At 40.8% G+C, this 25,770-nt stretch overlaps 1 protein-coding gene across 3 annotated transcripts; it reads left to right on the forward strand.

Moving 5' to 3' along the window:
- Positions 1–25,364, forward strand: SLAIN1 (SLAIN motif family member 1). 3 transcript variants are annotated; one of them, XM_032227008.1, is made up of 8 exons: positions 1–497; positions 5,285–5,424; positions 12,004–12,153; positions 13,915–14,064; positions 16,193–16,540; positions 18,392–18,547; positions 21,025–21,319; positions 25,289–25,364. In XM_032227008.1, exons 1-8 carry the CDS (start codon positions 1–3, stop codon positions 25,362–25,364), a joined length of 1,812 nt encoding a protein of 603 aa, XP_032082899.1. The 3 variants fall into 3 exon arrangements, with proteins under 3 accessions (XP_032082899.1, XP_032082901.1, XP_032082902.1); XM_032227010.1 differs by lacking the exon at positions 12,004–12,153; XM_032227011.1 differs by lacking the exons at positions 1–497; positions 5,285–5,424; positions 12,004–12,153; positions 16,193–16,540 and having other exon boundaries at positions 14,004–14,064.
- The last annotated feature ends 406 nt before the right edge of the window (positions 25,365–25,770 follow it).

Below are 25,770 nucleotides of genomic sequence, written 5' to 3' on the forward strand. Positions count from 1 at the left end.
ATGGAGGCCGCCTTGGTGAAGCCGATGGTGGCGGAGGTGAAGCCAGGTGCCGTGAGCGCCGTGAGCGCCGAGCTGGAGGTGAAGAAGCTGCAGGAGCTGGTGCGCAAGCTGGAGAAGCAGAACGAGCAGCTGCGCAATAGAGCCGCTGCCACCTCGCCGGCTTCGGCTCCCGGCCCGAGCCCGGGCAGCCCTCTGCAGCCGCGGCTGCTAGCCCCGGCCGCCACTGCCGCACCGCTAGCCCCCCGCAGCAGCTCCCCTCCAGCCGGCCGGTCGAGCCCAGCGCCGGCTCTCGTGTGCCAAGCCGAGCCCTTCGTCTACTTCAAGCCGTCCCCTACCGGGGGAGCCCACGAAACCCTCGCCGCCCCTTCCATCCTTCTGCCTCCGGCCAGCCTTTTGGATGAGGTGGAGATACTGGACCTTCGCAGGCTGGGTGGCTACGGCCGGGATGGAAAGGAAGAAGAGCAGCAGCGGTTCGAGGAGGAGGAGGAGGAAACCTGGTAGGGTATCTTTGCCCGACTTTTCCGCACAAAGGCTTGTCTCCCGCCTGGCTCTTCTTTCCCTGCGGCTCTTCCTGAGAAAAGAGACCCTTCCTCCTTTTTTTTGTATCCAGCTGGCGCTTTCCATAGCTCGCTTTCCCAGCTTTTGGCTGCCCAAATCCCCTTTAATTCTGATTTGTTTAAAATTAGAATAGAATAGAATAGATTTTTTTATTGTCCAAGTGTGTTTGGATACACAAGGAATTTGTCTTTGGTGCATATGCTGTGAGTGTACATAAAAAGACAAGATACATTATTATTAGTATTCGTATTATCATCATCATCTCTTATTAATTAAACATGAAACTCAGTCAACTGAACATTGAAAATGTGTATTATTATTATCATCATTATCGTTATTATTATTTACATTGGGCCTTCCTCTCTGAACATCTCCGTTTTTCTCATTGATTCTTTTTCCAACCCTTACTTTCCCAAGTCTTCCATTTGTTTCTAACCTGCTTTTTGCCTGTGTGGTTTAAAAACAAAGATTTAGAAACACTGGGTTTTAAAGACTTCTCTTTGTATTGGAGTGGTGGCTAAATCCCAGGCACGAATAGGCATATGCCTTTAAAACGAGAATGAGTATAAATTCTTAAAAGAAATTTAGCATGGAGCTGGGGAACTGAGATTTGTTAGCATTGTGTTCTTTGCTGCATTGCCTTCACTGTGTTGTGCAAAAAATCATGGTGCACTGGTTAAGATCCCAGGGCTGGCTGATGCTGATTGAAATAGGACAGTTTTGAACTACTGTCCTACTCTCATGTAGGGAAGAAATGATAAAATGGGAAAAGCTGGGGATTTCAAATAAAGCTAGTCTGGAGCTCACGGTTTAGCATACATGTTTGAAATGGAAGTTGAGTTGAAAATGAATGGGTAATGTTACTGCCTCGGTGGGAGGGATGAAATCTTACACTTGTAAAACTTGCATGTGGATTTCAGTACTGTGGTCAGCAACCCTTGTGATGGTATGGATATTTATGAATAGATCCAGCGCAATATGGGTGCCTGCAAAAATAATGAAAATGGAGGTGGTATTTGTGATATACTGCAGAAAATTTCAACAGTCAGCAAAACTGATGGGGGGTTTTCTCCATTGTTAGAAAAACTGCAGTCATTTTAGGAGAAATCCTTTTTCACAGGGAGTAGAGAAGTTTGGGAAGAGAATACTGTTTCATACTGGTTCACTTTCTTTACAACCATACCTTCTGATACTTCCTCTTGCAAAATTTAAAATGCTTCCGAAGAAAAGTACATGTAGATTCATGCGGAAAGAAGAAACATCCTTCATTGTTTCCCATATCAAATACCATTTATATTTCCGTTTCATATTTCTCATTACATCATGCAGTCTGTGAATTTTTTTCAGAATCTCAGTCATTAATATGGCATTATCTGTATTCAAAAAGACACACTTCTAACATCACCACAAGCTTTCATTAGGCATTTATCCATAAAGGACATTACATACAATTGTGTTACTCTTGCACAATGTTGAACAATTGGCTAAGAATTCCGTTTTGTAAAATATTCTGGAATTTAAGCAGCTATCTGGAGAGATAAAAGGCATCCATACCATCAGAGACTTTTTTTATTCACCAGCTGCAGTCTCTAAGAAGTTGAATAATGTTTAAAAGAACTCAACGTAGTAAACCTGAAAAATCAACAGAAATGTCTCCCAATGCTTGTGAATCTAATTCTAACCATACCATGAAAAGAAACTGGCTAATGAGTAAACAGAGAATGTCAACCAATAAAGGAGAATATTTGTAGTTCAGGGATGAAACGAAGGGTCCTTGGTACTCTCTGAGCTTGCTTGTTTTCTTGCAGAAGTTTCATTACCCTAACTAGATAACATCTTCAGGGCTAGTAAGGAGTGCTGGTTTGCTGCCAGTTTGTATTCTGGTGTCTTGCCTGTCTGTTTGGATGGGAGCGGTCTTAGGGATATTTTGGTTGGACTGTTTACTGATGGCTCTTTGGCAGTTTCTTGATTGGGGTATTGCTTACTTGATTGTTGGTCTGAAGTTAACCTTGGAGTTAATCTATGCTGATCTGAGTGCTGACTACTGGTGGAGAGGTGCAGGAGTCTTATTCTCTTTTGGGATGGTTGATTGTCCCTTTTGCATAGTCTATAGATGTTGTTAATGTCTATGTGCCTGTTGATGGCTGATTTGTCAGAGTGCTAGGCTTATAGAAATTCCCTGGCATATTTGGCCTGGTCTAGGATTGTCACATTTTCCCCAGTTGAAACGATGGTTAAATCTGTCGATACGTTGTGAAATCAAAGAGTTTCCATCATGTCTTCTGACTGCCAGTTGGTGTTCATGGATGCGTGCTACCAGTCTTCTGCCTGTTTGTCCTACATAGTGGTTGTTACAGTTCTTGCATTGTGTGTTATAGATGACTCCTTTTTTCTTCTGGGGTTTCTGGGTCTTTTGGTTTGCTTAGGATGTTTTGGGGGAACATCAACTCCTAAGTTTAAGCCACGACATCAATGCCATATGTCCAGATATCATACTGAAGAACACCAGTGTGGCTCTTTAAACTTTTACCTCCACCTCCCAATCTTCCAATATATGAAAAATCTCAAAGTACTTCCAGCAACATAGTTATACCAGCAACAAGTTATGGCTGCTAAGTGTGGAGCCCAAGGACATCTGAAATAGAGAAGCTTTGAGTACACAGTACAGTTAAGTGGTGGAAGAGTAAATACTAAAAGTTTCACTCAGATACCAAATCTGAAATGCAGAAATATACTGCGGAACCAACTTGAAGATGTCATCAAAATGGCACAGAAAGAAATTATAAATGGGCAGGAATATTTTTAAAAATGCAAAGCAATGGGTAGCCCCAATAGGATGCTTGTAGGATTGACCGCCTCTGAGTTGGAGAGATGAAATAAAGAAAAATCTTGGACCCAGACAGAATATTGTAGCATTGGACTATATATAACACAAAAAACCTATTGATTTTGTCATTTCTAGCAGTGAACATACCTAAGTGAATGGACTAAACTACTGAATACATTATTTTACTTTTTTCCTTTTCTAATACATCCTTTTTCCCTCAGACTCCCCCCTTGTCACTCATATTCTTCTCATTCTTGTTTCCTCCACTAGTCACCTCAAGCTTTTATTTTAACCAGTCAAATTAATAATTCTTTTAGAATTGTATTCCTTCATTATGTACCTGTATGGTTAGCCATATGCTTAAACCACATATTCCATTTAGACTTTGCCACTTTTAGTGGTTTGTGTAAGAATTTTAACATATAATCAATGTGCCCTCTAAGCTGTGCGGCTGCGCAGCTGCGCATGTGACAAGAAAACGCCGCGCTGCAGTTTCCAACTGCCGTGCAGTGATTTTTAATGTCACAGTGTGCTAGGATCACGCATGTGGCACTGCCGCACTCAGGATGGAGGGCTGTCGTGAGTCCTTCCTTCCTTCGGGATGGGAGCGGCTTTCTGAGCTTCACCCCTTCCCCTCTTCTCCCGATCACCGCCCACCGCCCCTTGGCGAAAGCCTCACCTTCGCTCAGCGGAGTTGGCTGGCCAGCCCGAGCGGACAAGCCAGGCACCCACAGATGCACCCAGCCCAGGCAGTCACCCCCCTCCCCCATTCCTTGAGTGGGTGTGGAAAGCGCAGCCCCCTCCTCAGCAAAAGCCAGACAATATGTAGCATGTCGAGATCTCTCCAAGCCACTGGGGGTCATTCCCTCCCCCTCCCCTCTGCCCAGCAAAAAAATTCAGGTGCTCAGGCATGAAAATGTGCCACTCAAACACTATACTTTTCTGCACACACTGAAAAAAAATTAGAGGGAACATTGCATACAATATTTAATAAGTAGAACAAGTATAGACTAGGTTATTGTCAGCCCTTTGAGGTTGTCCAGATCAGGAAACAGACACCACAAAAAGACTACAACTATTTTGAGATAGGCGGTTGTAACATCAACATACAAGCCTGACTGCATTTCTCTTCCTTTCCTCTTATATTCCAGGGAACTGGGGAGGAACCAGAATGAGACTTCCTAATACTTTTTCTGTTTTCTGGTATCAAAGCATGTTTTTGCACATGTTGTAATAAGTTCTAAGTCCCAGGGTGGGGTCAAGTGCGCAATCAGTTTGGAGTCCCTTCACTCTCACAAGAGATCTAAGTCCCAGCCCTCCTTGAATTCCATTGACTCATATCTAACCGCCAATTTGCCTTAACCATTAGTAGTTCAGATTCTTGTAAAGAGATAAAATGGAATAAACTTGCAATAATTTGAACAACCCTGGTTCCTGATTTATTGCAGCTGACAACGTCCGTTTGATTCACTTTACAACCGTGGTGACTCACTTTACGGTCATTGTAAAAATGGTTGTTAAATCGGGTGAGTCATGTGGTCCCTTGACTTGTAACCACAATATATTATGACTAAAATTCTTGAGTTTCTGGTGCCATGATTGTTAAGTCCAGGATTTACCTGTATAGTATTTAACTTCAATTCAAGACTTGCTTAGAGCTTAACTATTGGCTCATATTATTTCACCAATGGACGTACATTGCATATATCTCCATTCTTGGAGGAATAAATAGTTACATGAGCCTGACTTAGGAAAGGCTAAAACTAATGTTGTTTAATGCTTCAAGCATTGTATTGTTTTAGGACTTGTAATTCCTCTTCAAACACCAAAGGTACAAAATTACAGCTACCACCACTACAAAGAATACTGCCCTAACCGTTTTTCTCTGCTTCTATTGAGGCTATATGCTGCACCGGTTAAGGGCATCATGCAGCAAAAAAAGTTATTGACTCCCCTGCAGTGGTGTCGACATGTTCTTGATAATCCAAGCCCTGAGATGGAAGCTGCTAAGCGTTCTTTGTGCTTCAGGCTGGAACAAGGTAATTCTAAGTTTCTATTCTTCAAATTTATTTTGGGTTTTTTTTTTAACTGAACCTTTTCTTACTGATCGTAGTTGGTTAGATATCAGTACCAATGTAAGATTAGCCATGTGAATGTTTTTCTATATGGATTTTGTCCTTATATATTTTATTTTATTTATAAAATAAGGATTAGGAATTTTTTGGGGTCTTATGTCCGATGATTTTAAGACACATATCATAGCTCTTCGTTGTGTTTCTAATATCCTTATCTTTTGGAAATATGGCTAAAGTCTGGTGCACATTTATAAATAGTTGTTTTCATTTGAATGCCAGTGTCATTTTAAAATTCTCGCTTAGCTTGTACAACAACGTGTTTGTTCATTTGTCAGAAAATACCTTCAAATGACTAGAATCAGAAAGGAAGTTGATTCAGAATACTGGTTTGTGAAATAAGTGCAATATTGACAGTATGGTGAAATGATGATTGTGGCAAAAGCCAAGGAACCAATTAGAAGCAGAAGATATGAACACATTTACTACATCAGCGACTATGTCTCTTATCAACATGGCAGTTGGACTGATTTATTGCCTCTCGCAGAATTTGTCTATAACAATTCACTGTATACCTTTGTCTTCTTTTCAAGAAGTCTGTGGACATCATCAGTGTCACCTGCTCTGTAGAAGTCCCAACTCAGCTGTTCCTTAAGCCTCTGGGATTATCCAGGCTGCATAGTTTCCTTTAGAGAAACAGTTGGATTTGACCAAGGCTGGGTATAAATGTGTAAGATCGTGCCAAGATTGTGATGGAAAATTAGATATGGCTTTCCTCAAAGCCATTGTTGGAGAACCCTTTTGGCAATGAGTGCTGAAACGGGAGCACATGCACACATGCATGCCACAACCCAGAAGAGCAGCCACCTGGTGCCCATGTGCGTGCTGGGAAGATGATCTTCCAGTTTCTGGCACACAGATGTGCACTGGCTATCTGGTCTTCGTGTGCATATGCGCTCCAGAAACAAGAAGACCAAGTGGCTGGTGTGCATGGATGCACCAGAAACAAAAAGATCATCTTCCCGGCACGCACATGCACACCGGGCATATGCTCTTCTGGTTTCGGTGTTCCTGCATGTGTGAAGACCAGCTGGCTGGCACACCAAACCTGGAAGAGTAACAGGCAACATTTCATGTGCCTGGAGTGATGGCTCTGCATGCTGCTTCTGGAACATGTGTCATAGGTTTGCCATTACGTCTCTAAGTTTGTGCATTTATCTCACTTATCAAAGGCTTATCGTCCACTATGCAGAGCAGCTTTCATATCTACTCATTGCCTGCTTCAGTGAAATTTAACTTGTATTTGCCCAGTTATTTCATGTTCATGTTTGATATTCAGCACTTTCTTCTCCTCTGCACATTTTGGTGGATGGGTAAGATTAATATGAGGCGGAGTATATTATGAATTCTTGGTGCACGAACACTTAAAATATCTCCTACATTGGAAGAGCTACCTTGAATCGGACAGATTGTGGGAAGGAATGAAAAATGTTCATGAAGTTCTGAAATTCCCATACAAACATTAGCGCTTAATAGCAATAGCACTTAGACTTATATACAGCTTCATAGTGCTTTCCAGACCTCTCTAAGCGATTTACAGAGTCAGCCTCTTGCCCCCAACAATCTGGGTCCTCATTTTACTGACTTCGGAAGGATGGAAGGCTGAGTCAACCTTGAACCTGGTGAGATTCGATCTGCCAAACTGCAGGCAGCCGGTAATTAGCAGAAGTAGTCTGCAGTACTGCACTCTAACCATTACGCCACCGCGGCTCTGGTATGAAGTCCCTCTAAATTGTCAGAAAACAACTGATATGTAATGGGCAGAAGGAATGACTTTGAAGGACAAGAAGAGCTGCTCTATCCAGTTTTGGTCACCACATTACAAGAAATATGTTGAGCTTTTGTAACAAGTGCAAAGAAGAGTAATTAAGATGATTAAAGGCCTGGAAAATGAAACATATGAAGAACAGTTGCAGGATTTGGGTTTGGTTGTCTGGAGAAAAGAAGGACTGAGGGGGACATGATAGCAGTATTCCAGTATTTGAGAGGCTGCCACAAAGAGAAAATGACAATTCAGCGAGGTCTCACTAACACCACCCTGAAGATGGCGAGTGAGACCTCGCCGAAACGTTGCCAAGACAATCTCAATCTTACATGGAAAAAGACCTGAATACAACAAGACCAGCATACCTACGCCCGTGAAAATCTACGAACACACACACATATATCTATATCTATATCTATATCTATATCTTTATGTTTATGTTTATATTTACATTTATATTTATATTTATGTATGTATGTATGTATATGTATATACACACACACACACACACACATACATACATACATATATGTTACATCAACAGAAGGGAAACTCAGTAGAAAGGTGAATGCACCAACCAAGAAAACTGGGTTGTATTTAAGAGTGAAAAGTTATCTAAAGGGAATTGCTTATCCAAAGTTAGACAGAATAGTGAGTTCTTTTATTTGGAAACAACTTGAGCTGAAGGTAAGGAAAATAGAAAATTAATGAGTGGAAGCTTACTCAAGTTAAGCCTTACCTTTGCCCCCAAACAGAGTATCCCAGTCAGATTCAAGTACTATCGTGTGCAAAATACAGAGCAGAGCCATGAAACTGGTGTAGCAACTGTTAGGAAAGGGAATGTAGAAATTCAGTTTTGCAAAGACTGGCTTGCTGCACCAATACATTGATCAATTGGGGGCTGGGGCAATAGAACCAATTTGGTCCAGTGGTTAAGGCACCTGGCTAGAAAGCGGGAGACCGTGAATTCTACTTCTGCCTTACCATAAAAGCCTGCTGAGTGACCTTGGGTCCAACCCAGAGGTGGTATTCATACTTTTTTCCTTGTACTTGTTGACACATAAATACATAAAATCCAGCCAGTTCTCTCCAGTTCGGGTGAACCGGTAGCGGTGGCCGGAGGAGGTTCCACCCACACACCCTGATGTAATCCATGAGCACTGCACATGCGCAGAAGGTGGTGCACATGCACAGATGACAGAAGCGTGCTCACATTTGCAAACTGATAGGGAAGATAAGTGAATCCCACCTCTGGTCCAACCTTCTCACTCAGTCCAATTCACCTGACAGGTGCTTGATGAGGGGAAAATAGGAAGAGGAAGGAACATTAGACATATTTGCCTCCTTGAGGATTTGGGAAGGAAGGAAGGAAGGAAGCGAGAGAGAGAGAGAGAGAAAAAAAGAAAGAAAGAAAGAGTCAGCCAGCCAAGGAACACTGTACTTTTATCACTTTTCCTAAAACACATTTCATACCTCTGACTTTCACACCTTCCTTCCTCAGTTCTATTCTCAAATTACTTATAAAAGAAGAGCAGAATGTCCATAAGTCTTTTCCCTTCCCCTGTGCCTATTGAAGGCACTCCTGCTAAAACTGACTGGAATAGACCTCACACTTACTCTAAGAACAGCAGAAAGCTCTAGATTAGAACATGCGCTGTCTGCTCTAGAGGTTGTTTTGGGGGGGTGGGGTTGTACAAATGCTGTGTTTTTGTTACTGGGGCTCTCGGAATCCCAGCTGCAAAAACAGTAGCTTTGTTCACTGTGAGTCTTCTCAAAGGCGCAATTGTGGCAAAAGAATGAATGCTGTCCACACGTGAGCTGCAGACTGCATTTGGAGTGACAGGGAGCTGGCCTTGGATCAGACTGTTATGACACCCGTCCAAAGGCACAAAGGACCTTTTTTTTTTTCATTTTAAAGGCATTTTATATTTTAGGATTTCTAATGAAAAGGACAAAAGATGGAAATTTGTCTTAAAAATGTCTTTTGTTATTCTTGGAATAAGATCAAGAAGACAAATAAGATCAAGAAGACATGTTAAAAGTGTTCTCTTTCATATATGCGCGTGCATAATTTAGGTAAATGATTCAATCCATCATTGGCTGTACACAAGGTGGATTTGATTGAAATCAAGTCAATTTAAATCAATAGTAAAAAGACTTGATTTAAATCAAGTCGATTTAAATATAATTTTTAAAGAGCAAATGTCACCTCTGTCCCAGAGCAGCTCCTCCTATGACCCGCTGTTGACTCACCGACAGTCCCATTAATTTAATTAAAGTCCCATTAATTAACAGCTGGTGATGCGGCAGGGACATAACAGGGTGAGGCAGGTAGCAGGTAGCAGGTGAGTGGATGCCCACTAACAGGAGCTGCCATGATGGATCAGAAATGACAGGTGCTCTTTAAATGTAAGGACTCATTCTTGCTGGTAGTTAGAATCTTTAATATTACTTTTTGCAAACAAAGTGAAGATTTCCTATTTAGAGTGCATGTTATCTCAGCTTGCAGAGCTTGGATTCATTGAATGAGTTTACCAAAAATGTAAATATTGCAGAATATACAGCCTCATGCTACATAACTAAGCTCCATTTCATGCTGAATAAACTAAATTATTAATGTAGCTTAAATAGAAAACTGTCTTTAGATAGATTTTTACTCCAAAGGCATTTTATTAAAATAAATTTGATAAAAATAAAAAAAATCTGATTTAAATAAAAACAATCAGATTTAAAATTTAAAAATCTGATTTTATATATATATATGTGTGTGTGTGTGTGTGTGTGTGTGTGTGTGTGTGTTTATTTGTGCTGATAAATAAATAAAGGGAGACTAGTATAGATCTATTTCAAGCTATTTAGCTCTCATCAGCTAGCCATACCCTTACTGGGATTCGAACCTGCGCTGTACTAGTCTCCCTTTATTTATTTATCAGCACAAATAAAAAAACACAAATATAACAAAGGCAACAGTAAAAATATTGGGTTTCTGTCGTGATGGACTCTTGTGACGAGCCGATTGACAGATGATGGAAGCAGTTAGCTTCCTCCCATTATTGGGGCTTACCAGGGGTTGTGACACTATATATATATATATATATATATATATATATATATATATATATATATATATATATATATATATATATATATATATGTATGTTATATTTATGCTGATAAATAAATAATTTATTTATTTATCAGCATAAATATAACAAATGTAACAAAAAAGGCAACAGTAAAAAATATTGGGTTTCTGTCTGGATGGACTCTTGTGACGAGCCTAATGACAGAGAGTGGAAGTGTGACCTTCCTCCCATACTTGGGCATACCAGGGGTTGTGACTTTAAATATAAATATAAATATAAATATAAATATAAATATAAATATAAATATAAATATAAATATAAATATAAATAAATATATATATATATATATATATATATATATATATATATATATATATATATATATATATATTCATCAATTTTTATCCACCCTGGTTGTACACCAGTTTGGCATTTAGCATGATTATAATGGAATAATGTCTACTCTGGAGCATGTACGTTTGCATTAAAAATTGTATTTATGTAACTTGAAATTTCATTTTGGTGAAAAGAAGAAATACTTACATTTATTGACTTAAAAGCTTAAAAAAGGGGATGCAATTTATATTGGCTATTTGGCAAGTGAATCTGTGGTTTATCGTGAAACTTCACTCATTCAAGTTTGTCATCAATCATTAATCCAAATAATATTGGGTTTCAAAAACCTTTTTTCTATGATAATTAAAAGCTCACTAATATAGCATTTCTTTTAAGTGTTTTTAAATACGACTTTGTTATTCTGTATTCAATAACAATGATTTTAGTGTTTAACAAAACTATAACTTCTAAAGTTCTTATTTCAGTATGTATGCTCATTTTGTCCATAATTATAATATTCTAACATCCTTTATTTTATTTTTAAATTTAAATTTAAATAATATGTATAGCTAGATATTGGTACCAAGAAGTGTTTAAAATGTTCAGCGTTAAATTGTATTGTACGGGAGAGAAGAAAATTAGGAAAAGAAAAAACACTTTATTCCCTTTTGCCTGATAATGTAGTTTTTTAAAAATGTATCTTAAACAGGATTTTTTCCCTCTAACCTATAGAAAATTACTTGACCCGACAAATGCACGCCGACAAAACCGTGGTGACAACACCGCGACGTCAAAACCGCGCCCACAACAGCGCACCAACAAAACCGCGCCCACAAAAGTGCAATTAGGGTTTTTACGTTAGGGTTATAAAGTTGTTTTCACGTCCCAATATGTTGTTTGTGGATAGCGCACTTTTGTTGGCGCGCATTTGTCGACGCGCTGTTGTGGGCGCGCTTTTGACGTCGCGGTGTTGTCGCCGTGGTTTTGTTGGCAGGCATTTGTCGGGCGTGCATTTGTCGGTGAACCAGAAAATTATTGGCATTCTATCAGTTCAGTGGGACTAACTCCCATGCAAATGGCATCTTGCTTTGATATGAGATGGACAGCAAATAAATTTAATAAATCTCTCATACATCAGTTGGTTTGGGAATAAAACTCCCTGTCTCCAATGATACTTGTCTCTCTAGATGTACATAACATCACTACTGTTTGATCTTTCCTGTGATATTAACTTCCTAATAGATATGCATTCTGTTGCTAAACACAAACTGATATTTTCTTTTCTGTGCCCACTAACAGCTAGTAGATGGCGGAGTCTCTTCTCTTCATCTGTATCCTTGGCTTTTCCTTATAGTCCTGTTGCAAGGTTCACTCCATATAGCAATAGCTTTAACAGCCCTGCGTTCCCTAAAACCTTCAGCAAAGCAATATTAACACCTGAACAAACAGGTAATGCCTACTTTCTTACTAACATAGCAATTTAATATTCTCTAAATCCAAGCACTGTAGGTTTACAGACGGTGACCCCCGCTTTAAGGACCCTGTTGGCTGTAAGGAAAACTACAAATAATAGACGGAAAATAACTAGGAATCCCAAATCTAAAATAAATCCATACTGCAGTTTTCATTGTTGTTTCTTTGTTCTACTTTTTTTAACGTGAAGAAATTATAGGATTCCTATTTGTATTGAATTAATGAACAGAGATAACTATAATACCACTTTTAATACATGCTGTTTAAATGGACTGTAATAGAACTGAATATTTGGAAATGATTTGAAAGAAGAACCTGTGTTTTCCCCAAAATAGGACCCTATCTTATATATTTTTTGCCACCAAAAAGGGCACTAGGCCTTTTCAGAGGGTGTCGTCCACTGACTCACCTCATTTGCGCACGTCGCCCCTGGCCTCCTTTTTGCTGTCAGAGGCCTCCAGGAACTTCTCTGCGGCTGGCAAGGCTTTCCTCAAGCTCTCCTCAGTCGATAACAGATCCAGAGTTGATCCAAGCTCTGTTATTGGCTGTAGAGGCCTTCAGGAAAGCCTTGCCAACTGCAGAAGAAATGGGTCAGCAAGGCAGGTGTTGGGGTGTCCCAGGCCTGGCTGCAACTGTCCAAAGGTAAGTAGTAGGGCAGCTCCACCCACCGGCATCCCCACCCTAGCTTAATTTTTACCCGTGCACCTGAAGTAGGTGAGGTCTTAATTAGGGCTTATTTTGGGGGTAGGGTTTATGTTGTGACCCCCCTCCATATGGTGAGTTTACTGCTAGACAATTTATTCACAGTAAATTAACACACCGACAAGACTTTGGCAGCATCCTAGACTTCCACAGATAAGAAATACACACAAGAGCTTCTTCAGCTTTAGTATAATGGTTGTGTCCTGCAAAAAGCCTCCTCCCAAAGTCTCTTCTTATATACTCTCTTGGGAGGAGCCTAATCACAACCACCTGGCCCCAATTATCTTCTATATCTCCGTGGTTGCTGTCGGTGCTTATCTGCCCGTCTTTGCCTGGCATCCGGGACCACCTCCCTTAGCTCCTCCACTCCTCCAGGGTCTGACGTCAGGGACAAACTCCCTTTGGCTTTCACCACTGCTCCATGCCTCAGGTGCCTCCTGGTGGCCAACCAGCCTCTTTGGTCCCTGCTCGGAGTCTGACCCCTGTCCAGGGTCCTCCACATCTTCCAGAGCCGATTCATAGGGTCCCTCGCTATCGGAGCCTGTTTGCAGCTCCAACGGCTCCTGCTGGGCCACAACAGGTTTATATTGGGCATACATGTAAAAATCAAGCTAGCCTTTACTTTCGGGGTAGGTGAAACACAGTATGTTTAACCATTCACCAGCACTTTACAGCCATTTTCTGCACTCTTCTGAACTTGCAAATTAATTCACCTGCTTTAGGAATTTTAATGAATCAGCTCAAGGCAGTAGCAACTTTTTTGAGGTTTGTAGAAGTGGCTCTATGTAATGAATAACATAAAACAGTGATGTCAGGTGTCGTCTGAGCACATTCCTAATCATCTGCAAAGTATGCATATCCTTAGGTGACAGGGCATTTTTTAGTGCACTTTCTAGAGTGTCATTGAGTCTTTCTTCCAAATAAGATATTTATAATATTGGGATGATGTGGATAGTCACATTTGTAGTGTATTAATTTAGGAATGAGTGCTGTTATTTTTTATGAAATGCTTATGGATGTAATGTTTTTCAACAGACTGCATTTCTAGAAGCTCCCCTCTTAGTCCCCAGTCATCTCTGGACAGTGAATTGAGCACCTCAGAAGTAGAAGATGATTCCATTTCCATGGGGTATAAACTACAAGACCTCACCGATGTCCAGATCATGGCTCGGCTACAAGAAGAAAGTAGGTTGAAACTTTTATTTTCCTACTTCTAAATAAGGGGGTGGGGTGCTTTCTGATTAGAGAAAAAAGGGCTTGACCTTTGCAAAATAATATGATTTTGTAGAAGATGAGTTTTAAAAATTACCTAGTTAAAATTTGAAAATGTGCTACACCACATTTGGTTTTTAAGGGAAAATGGTGTTTGCATATTACTTCTCTGTAACTCCTTAAAACATCTGCATATTTTCACAAAACTGAATTGCTTTTCTTATGACGGGTGCGTGTTCCCTGGAAAATAGGCATTGAATTGAAGGCGTTGGAGACTGATATTGTATATACACAGTCATGCATTCCCCATTTGCCTTTTGCATATGAAGTACTTCACGGCCTTAAAATGTGTAGGCTCATATGCTTTCAAGAACTTAATTGAATAGCCAATGTAAATCACAATTAACTATCCTAATTTATATGGCATTTGACTGTTGCAAAGAGAAGAAACCTAACTGGAGTGGAGAGTGAGCTAATTGCATAAAGAGAAAATGGCAGTGTGTCACTTCTGTGCTAAAAACGTATGCATACTAGTTTTCAATTGAAGTTGATCAAATTATAGATGAATGCAGAATTTACTTTTTTTAAAATGTATTTAATCATCTTGTTTGGGGATGATTCATTATATATTAAACTATATGTATTTTATGGTTTCACTAGTAACTGAGCTGACTATTTGCAATATGAAGGTTCAGCATACAGATATGCATTACAATGCAATGCCGTGCAATACTACCAGCCTAGTAGCAGCTATTGTAAGAGATTGTGGGGTTCTGGGAAAGGAGTGGAACAGAGAGTGAATGTAAATAATCAAGATTTGGCAGGAAAATCAGTTGATAGCTTATCTCATTAAATGACAACCCAAATGGAAAGAAACCTAGAAATAAGCGGGTCCGTTGCTACCTCGCACTCCCTTGTGCATCAATATCATGCAGTGATGATGTGTCATGGACTCTGGGGAGGGTAGATGGGAAGGTGGATGCTTGGGGGAAAGCGAAAGTAATTGCTGTATTCTCCCCAGAATGCTGTTTCAAGGTCAACAGTTGGGAGAAGAATGCAGCTGCATGCCAACCTGTGCTTGAAGTGATCGTTCTGAAAACACCTTGCTTGAACCTGATTGAAGGGGGAGGGAACACAGCGATGGGAGGCAGCTAAGGGAGGGCAAAGTTGAACTTGGGGATTTGGGCGGACAATTCTCAGTGAACTTGACTTCTGATAAAACTATACCTTTCTCAACAAATAGAGCCAAGGATCATTTCTGTTTAGCGGTTTAAATTTGTGGCAGTTTCAAAAAAAATCTAGTCTTAATAAACGCAGAATAAATAAGGGTGGGAAATCTCCTCTTACCAAGAGCATGTATTTACCCAGACTCATATTAAAGAAACTTGTTATGACCTAGGCTTCCCAAGAGCATTAAGCAAACTCCTTGTCCTGATAAAAAACCCTTGTATTAATTTACTGTGAATTCTGCTCATTCACATCCATCAAAGTCTTTCAAGGGAGGATTTATAGTCACAGGCCTTAATCTGGCTTGGAGATCTGACAGGCCGATATTTGCAAAATATGGCAAGGAATCTCAGAGAGTTACAAACCAATTAAGCAAACTAATTGTCTCCTGCAAATTCCACTCCTCTTTTATTTCCTCTGGGAGGGCCATTCATCGTCCAGCTGTGGCCTTACTCCCAAGTTGACCCCTGTTCTTTAGCTGTTCTCTTATTTTGGCAACTCTGCACATGTGCACACTGGGAACAGGCTCCAGCTGCTCGTCTGTCTCACTGATGTCTGACTCTGAAGGCAGCTGATAACTGGCATATGGCTCCGGCTCCCTCTCTGCCTCTGACACAGGGCCTTCATCAGGGCTTTCCTCTGACTCCAGGAATGGCCCATGTTCCTCCCCAACCTCCTCACTGTCCGAATCTGCTGCCAACTCCTCTGGCCGCTGGCGGACCACAACAAAACCTTTCTGAAATCTCTATAATTTTTACTTCTTTGATTATGGTTTGTCCAGCAAGATGGAAATAATAATACAATTATAATTATATTATTAGTAGAAGTACAATTTTTTACCACTTTGTATTTTGGATCTTGTTTTCCTTTACAGGCCTGAGGCAAGACTATGCTTCAACTTCAACCTCAGTGTCAAGAAATGTTTCCAATGTTTCTCTTCCTTTGATCAAAAAAGGGATCGGTGGTGATCAGGAATTTGATCGTTATAGCCTTGAAGATGAGGAAGAAGAATTTGACCACTTGCCCCCACCACAGCCTCGACTCACCCGTTGCTCTCCTTTCCAAAAAGGAATTCCCCATTCCCAAACTTTCTCCAACATACGGGACTGTAGGAGGAGCCCAATTTCCCCATATTTTCCCTACAGTAATAATCAACAGCAGCCATTTTGTTCTCCTCAACCGCCAAATCTTCTGGAGTCTCAATCAAACAGAATTAATGGAGGTAAGAGTTGCTGGGTTGTGTGAGTTTTTCTTGACATCAGCTTACATCTGATCCTGAACACACTGTAATACTAGTGGGCTGTTCTCTTTTTGACAATATGCCTAAAAACTATTCATAAAGGCTTAATATTCTGGAAGTAGTTTCCTTCTTTCCATATATGTTCCATTCTTCAAATTTCTTTTTTTTTTTATTTTCCCACTCAAGCACACATTTTCTCTTCCATAAGAAGTGGATTCCTATGTTTAGTAGTATGAATTTTGTTGTTTCAAGTCGAGCTCTTGTAATCCTGTCACTCTCAGCCATTACAACAGTTAACTGTTAACAGATTCTAATAAAGTAAGAAGGTATTAAGAAAGGAAGGTTAATTTAAATGAAGGTTCAAAATCCATGCATCACAGTAAACTGCATCTATTGTTGGGGCGACCCTGACTAACAGATGCTGCTGACTCCGTAATTTTTTTTGTTTTGCATTAAAAAATTGAATTATAGTGAATCCATCAGCATTTCTTTAATTTTGGGAAAAGATAACATTTTATATACCGTATTTATAATACGCACCTTCCCCCCCCAAAAAAAGGAGGGTGAAAATCTGAGTGCGTCTTATACACTAAATATAGCATTTTTGGCCTCCTGAAACCCTGCCCTGTGCAAAAATGGCCACACAGAGGGTTTGGGAGGCCTATAGAGTGCTCCTGGGGTGTGGGGAGGGCAAAAACAAGTGAAAAAGGGCCTGTTTTCACAAAAACAGTGTTTCTGCCCTCCCAAGCCCCCAGGAGCACTCTACAGGCCTCCCAAACCCTCTGCACACCCCGGTTTTGTGGAAAAACCACGTGTCACAAAAAATGGGCTGTGGTTTGGGAGGCCTCCAGAGTGCTCCTGGGCTCTGGGGAGGGCAAAAATGTTTTTTTATTTATTTTTTCAAAATCTTGCTGTGTCTCATACTCCAGTGCGTCTTATAGTCCGAAAAATACAATGTGTACATGTGTGTGTGTGTAGCAACTATATATACAGCTTAATTGTAAAGCTGTCAAATGCTGTAATACAGGCACACACACACACACACACACACACACAGACAGTATCAGTATTTGACAGCTTTGCAATTCAGTACACCTGGCAAATACTATGTCAGAAGATCTCACAAAAAAGCATGAAAATTATAGCTAGCTGTAATTTGAACTAGTTTGTTTTATGATCTGACAGGTTATCATTTTGTCTTCCTTCAGGCCCATACAGCTTGAAACTTGCTAAATCTGTTCATGACATATTGTGACTATTTTGGGACTGCAGCATAGCTAAAGTCCTTTTAAGGGGGAAAAAAACCACAATTCTTGAATACATCTGACTTGGTTGGTTTAGGACAGATTTAATTTTCAAAGTTGGGATGGCACAAAAATTGAGGTACGAATTTTCTACCACTCTTCTGAGTGGTTAGGACCACAAGGGAGAGGAAACACGAAGTAAGGAAGGTTCACGATGTTTGGGACTGAATTGGAGTAGCTTCAACTGGCATAGATTTTTTTTTTAACTGAAAACTTTTAGAGCCACCAAGGGCAAATTCCTCCTCTTTCTTTTTTGGAATATCACAACCACCATTATTCCCATTCCAAAAAATGGGATCCTAGTGTGAAAAGAATATTGTTGGAGCTTTCTAAGTTAAGGTATTGCCATTGCCATAGAAATTGGCATGGCACAATCAAAAGAGATAAGATTTTGCCAATATTAGCTTGCTTGACCAGCTATGTCCTTCTGTAAACCCCATCTCGATTGGTCCTTTTGACTTGATCCAAAAGAACTTTCTCTCTTTGAAATTCATGCCTCGTTTTTTCAGACAATGCATTTTTGTTGCAGACAAACTCCGAAGAAGCATGCCTAATTTAGCTCGAATGCCGAGTACCCTTACTGTCAATACAAGCAGCAGCCCAGCAGGGTCTGTGAGGAACAGCCTAAGTTTTGATTCTAACTTACATGGAGCCAGTAATGGGGTATCCAGAATGCAGTCTTGCAGTAAGTATGGGAATATTCGTGGGGTTTTTTAATTTATTGAAAGCTGTTTGATTACCATTCTTTCCTATTCTTGGATCTTTTGATCCAATACTTTTGAGTTTGTCAGGATGCTCTATGTGTCAGATCTGCCACCTTCAGCTTCTATGGTATGCTGGCATCCTGCCATAAAAAGAAAGATCTCCCACTTGCTGCATTTATTTCCCAGGGTGCCAGAGTAACTAAAATCGCCCTACAGTAGTATATTTCTTGCACATCTCATTTACTGGTAGCTGATGTCCAGCAAAATAGTCATTATATTTTCTCCTGCTTGGTTGGGTAGCCTGTAGCATATCCCTTTAGCAATATCGTTTCTTTTTCCTCTAATATTCACCCAAATGCATTCAAGAGGGCCTTCATCCTTCGTATCATGTATTTCTATAGAGAGTGATTACTTACATACAATGTATGTAAACACCTCCTCTTTTGCTATATCCTCTTTGGTTGGGTGTGTTTCAGAGGTGGGTTCCTACCAGTTTGGACCGGTTTGGCCAAGTAGGTAGCAACTCAGCTTGCCACACCCCTGAACCGGTTCTCTCAGTGGCGCCGTAGATACCGCCATTTAGCATTGTGCATGTGCTCGTAGCATGGTTCAAGCGGCTGCACACGGCACGTCCCTGAGCGAACCGACAGTAGCAGCAGCCGGACACCCCCCCCCCGGTGTGTTTGCTTTAAATAATTTATGTCCTTCTGGCAGTATGTTCCAGTCATGGATTCCATCCCACCAAGTTTCTACAATGACAGCAATATCGTACCTGTCCTTGTGCATTAGGATTTCAGGTTCTCCCTGTTCGTTCCCCCAAACTCTGAGGAGTAATGGCTGACTTTGCGTTTGCTTCTTAACTCTCCTGTTTTATACCTGAATTCTCCTTCCTTCTCTCCACTTCCTTCCTCATTGTCTGCTTTATTTTCTTGGGGTTTGGTCTTAAAGTTTGGCCACCCTCTCCTTCCTTTTTTAGTTTAAAGCCTTTCGGATGAGCCTAGCTAGTTGTTTCCCAGTCTTTGGGAGCTGCTGCCGGTTCAGGCAAACCGGTAGTTCCGAGCAATGGCTGGGCCCGCCCACCAGCCCCGGCGCTATCCCATCCTATATAATCGCTGTGTTTTTCTTGCTACGTGCATGGGCGGAAGGTGCACGCGAGAGTGAAGCGAGTGAGCGCGAGCATGCGCTCCCATTTTTGGTTCTGACCAAACCGGTTGTTACATTATGTGACGCCCACCTCCGGATGCAGCCCGTCTCTTGCCAGAAGCCATTTTTGTAGATAATGTAAATGCAAAGTTGTGTTAATGGCACCATCCTTTGAGACAGTGGTTTACTTTTAGAATCCTTGGTTCCCTCTTTTAGTATTGACCTATGGTAGACAGTATGGAAGAGAAGACTGCCTGTATCATGTATTGTTTCCTTTCCTGCTTAGTTGTTCATAGTCCCTAGATATTACATCCAAGCTTTGGGTTGGATCCTTCATCCCAACATGAAAGAAGAGAAAGGGATAATAATTGGTGGGCTTGATTATTTTGGTAAGCCTCTCTGACACATCTTTGATCTTAGCTCTAGGGATACAACTTACTTCTCTTAGCTCCCTACTAGTTATCGGGTCTACAGATTCTCTTCCTCTGTTCCTAGGCAGGCATAAAGAATTAAATTTAAATTGAGATAAGCTTCACTTTGAAGATTTGCACTCAGGAAAATGGTTTAATGGAGATTATTTTGTTCTTATTTTAAATATACTTTTATTTTCTGTCACTAAAAACAGGATTCCCAAACAATACCCAACAAGGGGATTTTTCTATTTTCTTTCTATGCATTTATTGTTAACATAGTTGTAAAATTCCCAAATGCAGGGAGATTTGATTTCCAGGAGACAATGATCCAATGAATGCTGCTGGTAGGACTTGGTACTTCAAGTCAATGCAAATTGATTCCAGATTTAGTTTTATTTTATCATTATTTAAAGAATGCTAGGAGGTTTTCTGCTTCCAACTTTCAAGTTGTTCGGCATGATTTGGATGCGAAAATATTTCAATCCGGTGCTGTTGTTAACTACCCTTTCTTCAGTTTTTCTCCTCTCTGGGGGTTTTAAAATGTTTTCCGAAACTCAATTACCAAAAGATGACTCGTGCAGTGTCATTATGACACAAAGCTCACCCTTAAGTATTTGCAGAACAACTTGTGCTTCAGTTAAACAGGCTTTGATACAGTAAATGTTTTGTCATCTGCTTCCCTTGCCTTCCCCGTGGATATGCATGCCTGAATTTCATACAAAAAGGGCCAAATACAACAGGAAATAACTACATAATAACTGAGCATCTGAATACATTTTTACATGGTACATTTGTTTATATAATTTACTTCCTCGTGTTAATATGTGAAGTCACTGTCAGGAATTATTTACATTTCTCTTCAATGATAGCTGTCAGTTAATGTTTTCTGCTTCTCTTTCTAGTTCCTTCACCAGGGCAACTTCAACACAGAGTCCACAGCGTGGGACACTTTCCAATATCTGCCAGGCAGCCCCTCAAAGCTATGGCCTATGTGAGCCCAACAGTTCAAGGAAGTAGTAGTGGCAGTGGCCTTGCGTTGTCCAATAATAGCTTGCAAATGCACTCCAGTACAAGCATTCCAGTGCCAAACAAGACTGCAAACACAAATATTGTAACTCGTAGTAGTCTTCCTAGGCCTTCCCTGGCCATAGGTGGAAGCAGTATACCTAGGAGCAAAATTGCACAGCCAATTCGAAGGTAAGAATACATTTGTTGAAGGAGAAATTGGGCTTATAAACTTTAAAGAATAATTCCCACACCCTAAGCAAGTAAGAATTCTCATAAATCAAGTGTCTTATAAATTTAATCTTTGGATATGGTAGGAGTGTGAAGGACACCAGATTATGGTAGATTGTAACTTTGGATTCTAACCCTAATCATAAATTGTATCAATAACACTACAGTTCATCAGAATCAGAGCAAAATGTAAACTAAAGATGAGCAATACCCTTTCTCTTAATATAAGCGAAATGAGTAGGGTTTCACATGCCAAAAGAAGCTCTCCCCTCCTTTTTCTCAGGTGGTGTTTCTAAAATACAATAAACCCCCCCTCTAAATTCAATTTTTCAACTCTAGTTAACTCCATGCATGTTAACATACGTATATCATCATTTACGCTTGGACGCAGTGGCTCAGTGGATAAGACAATCAGAAAGATTGGCAGTTCAGTGGTTTGAATCCCTAGCACTGCATAACTGAGTGAGTTCCCGTTACTTGTCCCAGCTTCTGCCAACCTAGCAGTTCGAAAGCATGGAAAAATACAAGTAGAAAAATAGAGACCACTTTGGCACAGTGTTCTGTGCACCTTCGGGGTTTATCATGCTGGCCACATGACCACAGAGATGTCTTCGGACAATGCTGGCTCTTTGGCTTTGAAACAGAGATGAGCACCGCCCACTAGAGTCGGGAACGACTAGTACATATGTGCAAGGGGAACCTTTACATTTACCTTTTATCATCATTTACATGACATAAATGGGTACCCATCATTCATATTGGCAGCTCATTGTCTGCAGACTCATCTCTGGCATATACATATTTTAATCTTCTTCTGTCATCCTCAGTTCCACCCAAAGATTTCTGTATTGATGAGAAGGACCTATCATGACACCTCCTTTTCATTATGCAATTACAAGAGCATCCAAACAATTCTTTCTCCCACCTGCCTATAAATTAATCCAGCTCAGGCTTACCAGCTTGTACTGAGTTTATTGAAACCAGCAAATCACCTCTAACTTTGATTTGATATCTGATACTGATACTGATACTAGTCTATCTGCATCTCTTTTAGAGGAGTTTCCCTATGAGAATCCAATCTTCTCTGAGCTTCTTATCAAAACAAACACAAACTGATTTGTCTCAATGTCGACATGGATATGAGGTTATTAGTGACATGCTATGTTCGAGAATTAAGTCATCAGAAATTTATGTGCAAAAGATGCAAAAATCATTAATGGAATCACCAGTTGGGAAATAACTAGAAGTAGATAACAAGAAACATCGATATCCATAGATAGATAACGGGTCAAATAGTTGTTTTCAGTTGGTTTGTGCTGTTACCCTATTAATTCTGGACTGCCTTTGGTTTATAGCCAATAAATTGGTGTTGGCAAGGTATGAATTCTTTTAACTGAGCCGCTGGTTTGACATTAGCTATTGTGATATCTTTGCTTGGAGAAAAGGATTAACTCCTGACTTTACTGAGTGAATAAAGAAGAAGACCATACATTAGATTGGCAGAGGAGTTGGCTTGGGAGGTAAAGGAAGGGGCACAGGTAAAGAGCCAAAAAGATAGTAGGAACTGCTTCCATGATGTATGAGATATATGTTTTGACCCTTCATAGAAGATGGTGAGGAAGTAGAGCTAGTCCTGATACTAGTGATCAGTGCTCAATCCAAGGACCCCCCTCTGGCTGGGGCATATTCAGCAAGGCCCCCATACTCAGTTTCTCATTCTCTGAAATTCAGCCAGAAATGCTAAGCGGAGGCATGTGATAAAACCAGCTAAACTCTGCAGATCTACGACTTGCCAAGAAACAGACCAATAGAAGAGCAGATTCTCATGTGCCTCAGTCATTCATTGGGGGTTTAGGACAATTGGCTGAGCCTGCTTGGCCGGCCTGCTTCACCCCAGGCCCCCTGCTGCAGTGGTCCCACAGTGAGTATTCATCCTCAGCTGTCCTTCTACCAGCACTCCTCTCCTGCCACTGGTCCCTCAGAATGCCAGTGGAGGGGCAATCAAGGATAAACACTTGCAGTAAGTGGACAGCAGTACCTCCCCACCCCCCCACCCCCAGGATGAAGCAGACACAGCCAGACAGCCACATCCAACTGAAAAATCTGTTGTATATATGCTTTTTATTTCCCGTGCTCTAGCTAATTGTTCTCCTTGAGGAGGAAGGGAAAGGAGTATAGTTACACATGTAATTTTCCTCTGTTAGAAAATAATACTAATGATCAATAGACCTGATCACTACCATTAATATACTTTTATGTTCGACATCTTGTCAACACTAGGAGGGGGAAAAAAACCATTTCAGTTCATCTCTACAATTGGAGATATACTATTGGCTTCTGACTGCATTGGTCTGTTGCAGACACAAACCCAGGGCTGTTAGCACTAGCACTTATATACTGCTTCACAGTGCTTTCCAGCCCACTCTATGTGGTTTACAGAGTCAGCCTATTGCCCCCAACAATTTGGGTCCTCATTTTACCCACCTCGGAAGGATGGAAGGATGAGTCAACCTTGAGCCTGGTGAGATTCGATCTACCAAATTGCAGGCAGCTGGCAATCAGCAGAAGTAGCCTGCAGTACTGCACTCTAAGCACGTCATCACCACAGCTGTTACCTGCCTCCCTTCCCTTAAATCCCATTCTGCTTCATCTGACCTCTATAACATACAATTTTAAAAAAGAGAGAAACAAAATCTTCAGTCAAGCTTCCTTCCTAGTTGATTATGTGGACAAATCCAGACACTTTTCTTGAAAACAGTATCGGTCCGTGATGGCGAACCTATGGCACACAAGTCGAAAGTGGCATGCAGAGCCATCTCTCCGGGAACGCGAATCGTCGCCCATTGCTCTTCCAGCTTCTGACGTGCCGGTCAGCTGGTCTTCACACGCAGGAATGTCGGAAAGCAGAAGAGCTGCCCTCTGGTGCACATGCACACACTGGGAAGGTGGTCTTCCAGTTTCCAGTGCTCACATGCACACCGGCTGCCTGGTCTTCCTGTTTCTGGTGTGCATGCACGTGCGAAGACCAGTTGCCTGGTGTGCATGTGCACGCTGGAAACCGGAAGACCATCTTCCCGGCACGCACATACGCACTGGGCGACTGCTCTTCTGGCTTCTAGCACATGTGCGCGTGCGCTCCCATTTCAGCACTCAGTGCTGAAAACACTGGTATGGGTGGTTTACCATCTCCCAGATTTTTTAAAAATTTTCTCAAGTCTCCCATCCATGTGGTAATAGGCTGAACCCTGCTTAATTGTCAAGATCAACCTAATTTGCCTGCCTGTGTTTATTCTCTTACTCGCTTTGGTAAGGTAATATCTCCGACATGGTGACCCAATAATTACAAGTTTTCTAGTAAATTCTATTTCTGAAGGATTCTTACCTTCCAAAGACCTACAGTTAAAAAGGGGGATCTTGCTGGGCCAGTTATATGAAAAGAATAACCCAATAGATTGAAGTGGGGGAGGGGGAAATATCAGCAACGGGTTAACTCTGTAATCAGTTTGGTAAATTTCCAAAAGAACAACGTTATCGCATTTTAAAAAGAGGTCCGAGAATTCTAGTAGCTTCATTTCAGGGCAAGATTGGCCACTAATCCTAGCACTTATTCCTGCCCAGTTTTTCTACTGGGTAAAACATTTGAAGTCCCTTGTGGATCTGGGCAGATCTGAGCAAAGAATGAGAAGACCAATTTGTCCCATGTTTGAAAAGACATTAAAACGTTCTTTTAAATTAAAAGAATGTGTGCAGTGTATTCCACCAAATCTTTCTTTTGATGATGCTAAAAATGAGAAGGTCATTCTGCGAGATTTCATCTGAGAAGTATGTCAACTGCAACTTGTGGAGAAGATAGCAAAACATTGTGCTTAGTTGTATATGGAACGTCGCCTTATTTTATGCTTATCTTGTTTGTGTGGTTTTTTTAAACAGTTTTCTCCAGCCACCGAAACCTCTTTCTTCATTTACTACTCTACGGGATGGTAACTGGAGAGATGGCTGTTATTGATGTCAGCTCAATCTGAATCCCATTCAAGAAATAGCTCTCCTACCCAGCTGGCTGGGTAAATATAACTTTAGCAGTGCTATAACATAGTGCTCTTTGTTATTCTTATTCTTCTGTACTTATCATTGTCACTAAATATGTTGCACTTAATTGTTTGCTTCAGAAAAAAGCAGTACAGATAGTTCTAGACTTACGACCACAGTTGGGGCTGAAATTTTGGTTGCTGAGCAATATAGTCATTAAACAAGTCATCATGTAACCGGATTTCATTTTACCCATCCTTACCATGGTTATTAAGTGAATCACATAGTCATTAAGGGAATCATGTTTGTTAAGCAAATCTGTCTTCCCCAGTTGACTTTAGCTTGTTGGGAGCCAACTGGGAAGATCATAAATTGCAATCATGTGA

The sequence above is a fragment of the Thamnophis elegans genome, chromosome 11 (genome assembly GCF_009769535.1).
Source record: "Thamnophis elegans isolate rThaEle1 chromosome 11, rThaEle1.pri, whole genome shotgun sequence".
Classification (NCBI taxonomy): domain Eukaryota; kingdom Metazoa; phylum Chordata; class Lepidosauria; order Squamata; family Colubridae; genus Thamnophis; species Thamnophis elegans.

Bases quoted from the DNA above. Each gene is read 5' to 3' on its own strand.
- SLAIN1 (XM_032227008.1), top strand. From the start codon at position 1: ATGGAGGCCGCCTTGGTGAAGCCGATGGTGGCGGAGGTGAAGCCAGGT. The intron at 5,425-12,003 runs GTAATTCTAAGT...GCCCACTAACAG, and splicing joins GTGCTTCAGGCTGGAACAAG to CTAGTAGATGGCGGAGTCTC. The intron at 14,065-16,192 runs GTAGGTTGAAAC...TTTCCTTTACAG, and splicing joins GGCTCGGCTACAAGAAGAAA to GCCTGAGGCAAGACTATGCT.